We start from the raw sequence: 2,945 nt of genomic DNA on the forward strand, positions 1-2,945 counted from the left end.
CAAACGATTTTGTTAAACTTTGAGTATGAGGTTAATTTGTAAGAAGTCTAGTGAAAGCTACATCTAATCCTGGAGTTTCAGAAATTCCTTCTAACCCATGTAAAATAATCTAAAGGCAGGAGAAATACAATTAGCAGAGCATTATCAGACAGAATGGAAGAAGACACATTATTAAAGACAACCGGACAGACTGAAAGAAATCAATAAAAATGAAAGAAAGACAGATATATAGATAGATAGACGGATGGATATATGGACGAATAGGTAGAAAGATAACTAGACAGATAGACAATGATAGATAAGTAGATATGTAGACAGATACATAGACAGACAGATAGATGGGCCAACAGACCAACTTACAGATAGACAGATAGTTAATTAAATGATTACTAACAAATAAACACTTTGATAATCAAACAAGCAATACAAAGACTAGAATAAAAACTAAGTAAAAACGACCAGAGCAAAGATTTACCCATGATATAAAAGGTATTCCTATCTTGCAGTACTTTTTCTACAGGCTTGGAGTGTATAAACAGTGCGATGAGAGGTGGCTCCACAGTCGACTGGTGTACCCTTCTGGTGGTGTGTGCTGGCATTTCACAGTGTGCCTCCAACACCTCACCGGTCTTGGGGCAAAGGGGAACTGTGCCGTTTTCTCCTCCACATCCATGGCCACGACACTCACATGACGGCGCGAACAGCAGTAATTACTTGGAGACACATGCCTCTACCAGAACACACGTGCTTGGAACGCAGACACTGGCTAGTTTTAAACGGAGGTAAGAATAGTTTATATTTTTAAGTATTTAATTATATATCCTTAACTGATGATAAAACAAGCGTTATTATGTGTTGCGGAAGTTTGAAATTTTATGTAAGCACAAACCCCTTCATTGAGCCAGTTTTCTCCTGAATTGAATAATATCGTCTGAGCAGTAAACATAGGAAAATAATTGTAATGAAGGAATTAACTGAAATATTGGAACAAAAACATTTCGATGAATTTTAGTCACTTTCTCATGAGTACTGAACATGAAAAATTATTTAATATCGTTGAATAATTTGCAAAATATACTTTATTATTGTGATGATCAAATGCAGTGTTTAATTGATAAGCTGATATATAATCTTCATAATACACCTTCTTGAACTTACTAATACTACTGATAATCTCCCCCCTCTTCAGAAGGAATAACACAACGTTTCATAATGAACCAGAGATGAACAGTGCTACGAGTAGCGTCGAGGAGCTGGGAGGCCTGATAAGGCAGGTAGTAGAGATCGCTCTGGACGGATGCTCCCTGCTCATAGCACTTGATCTCATATACTCGAGGTCACCTCTCCTCACCCAACTCGAATCTTTGCCTCACCCTAAACAGGTAAGATAGCAAGATATGACAAATGAGCAGCTTATTAAAGAATTGTTTATGTAAAAAAAATATCTAAGGGTTTGAGTTTACAACTCCTGTGCCTGGACGATACAAACTTAATAAAAATAGAAATTACTATTCATGATGCAATTATTTCGGTTTGTCTGGTTACACTGCACTCAGTGCTTAAATAGCGGGGTATATCATTGACAAACAGAAGCATTCAAGTCCTGCAAGACACGTCATAATGGCGGTATGAGTTTATCCTGTGAAGGGCGTGACATGTGGTTGACCAATCATCGATTACATCCTTTCCCGCACCTCCCAGGGTTAAGGGTGACTGTTTTAGCTACCTTGAGACAGGAAACCGTATCTCTCTTGCAGTGCACCTGTAATGATGGTGCTACTGTACACTTGGTCCAACAAGATTTGTGTGTGTGTGTGTGTGTGTGTGTGTGTGTGTGTGTGTGTGTGTGTGTGTGTGTGTGTGTGTGTGTGTGTGTGTGGAGGCAAAAAGTCATTTGCATTTCAATTGTTCCCCACATCATGCAAGTATTTTTTTTTCTTGCTTCTTGTAGGGGAAAAACTTGATTCATCGTGGACATCTTAATTTTCACAAAGTAATGGTGACTTGAGGGTTAGCAGTTCATTTGTAAATATGTTCATGTAGGAAGAAAGTTGTGCCCTTCCACACCCTCTGTTAACAATTAACAGAGCTGACCAAGTGTTTACGTGAAAGGCTGACGGTACTGGTTGATTTTTGCAGCGTGCCTGCAATACTCTGCTGTGATGGAGGAAATTCGGGCAGAAAGGTCAAAAGAACCATGACAGTAACGGCAGTGATAGAACAGAGAGCACGATGTAATTTCGATAGCTTAATAATCTCGATAGTGTGATTTATCGTTGTTGGTTCGTTATTACCACTTGCGACTAATCTCAGTGACGAATTTTATCGTTGTATAAACTATTAAGGCGTGTTTTTATTGTATTGTAGTTCGGTTCGTTGTTACCGCTGGCCACCAATCTCGATTGCGTAGTCGTAGGGTACTTGTAGGGAGATAGGGAGGTCGGTTGTGGATCGTCGGAGCACTGCCAAAATAAAGTCGTGAGACGTAGTATGGTTCGAACCTGTCACTGATTAGTAAAATGGTGTGTCGTCGGCTAGAGTGAATTGGTAGGTCCCTTTCTCTCTCTCTCTCTCTCTCTCTCTTTCTTCTCATTTTCCCCCTTTGTGTATCAGCGAGGTGAGTTAGGGCACTCAGGTTACGGAGCTTATTGTACAGTTATATCGAATAGTGATTTACAGCATAATGTGGCGTGATGGCCAAGCCTCCCAGGTGACCCTATCTCCTGCCTCCGCCCTGATTGTGTTCTCGGGCCTTCTCTAACCCCTTTTGCTCTGAAGGGAGTGTCGCTGACATTATATACAGCTTGGAGAGGATGTGTGGTGTGATGTATTGTCTGGTAGATTTCCATTCACGTGGACTAACCGACTAGGGCTGGTTACTCCACGTGTTTGAATACGTCATGAATTCTTGGTCGTCTGGACTAAGAGACTGTTTGAGGTACATC

General features: G+C 40.5%; 1 protein-coding gene across 1 annotated transcript in view; it reads left to right on the plus strand.

The window, feature by feature from the left end:
• Positions 1-543: 543 nt before the first annotated feature.
• The window catches only part of LOC145396990 (putative glutamate receptor), a 145,861-nt gene continuing 143,459 nt past the window's right edge, over positions 544-2,945 (plus strand). Inside the window, exons 1-2 of the mRNA XM_080270216.1 lie at positions 544-782; positions 1,190-1,382. Coding sequence (XP_080126342.1) covers positions 544-782; positions 1,190-1,382 — 432 coding nt within the window. The remainder of the gene's footprint in view (positions 783-1,189; positions 1,383-2,945) is intronic.

This window comes from Coenobita brevimanus, chromosome 40 (assembly GCF_032717465.1).
Source record: "Coenobita brevimanus isolate Jiangsu-jjx chromosome 40, ASM3271746v2, whole genome shotgun sequence".
Classification (NCBI taxonomy): Eukaryota; Metazoa; Arthropoda; class Malacostraca; order Decapoda; family Coenobitidae; genus Coenobita; species Coenobita brevimanus.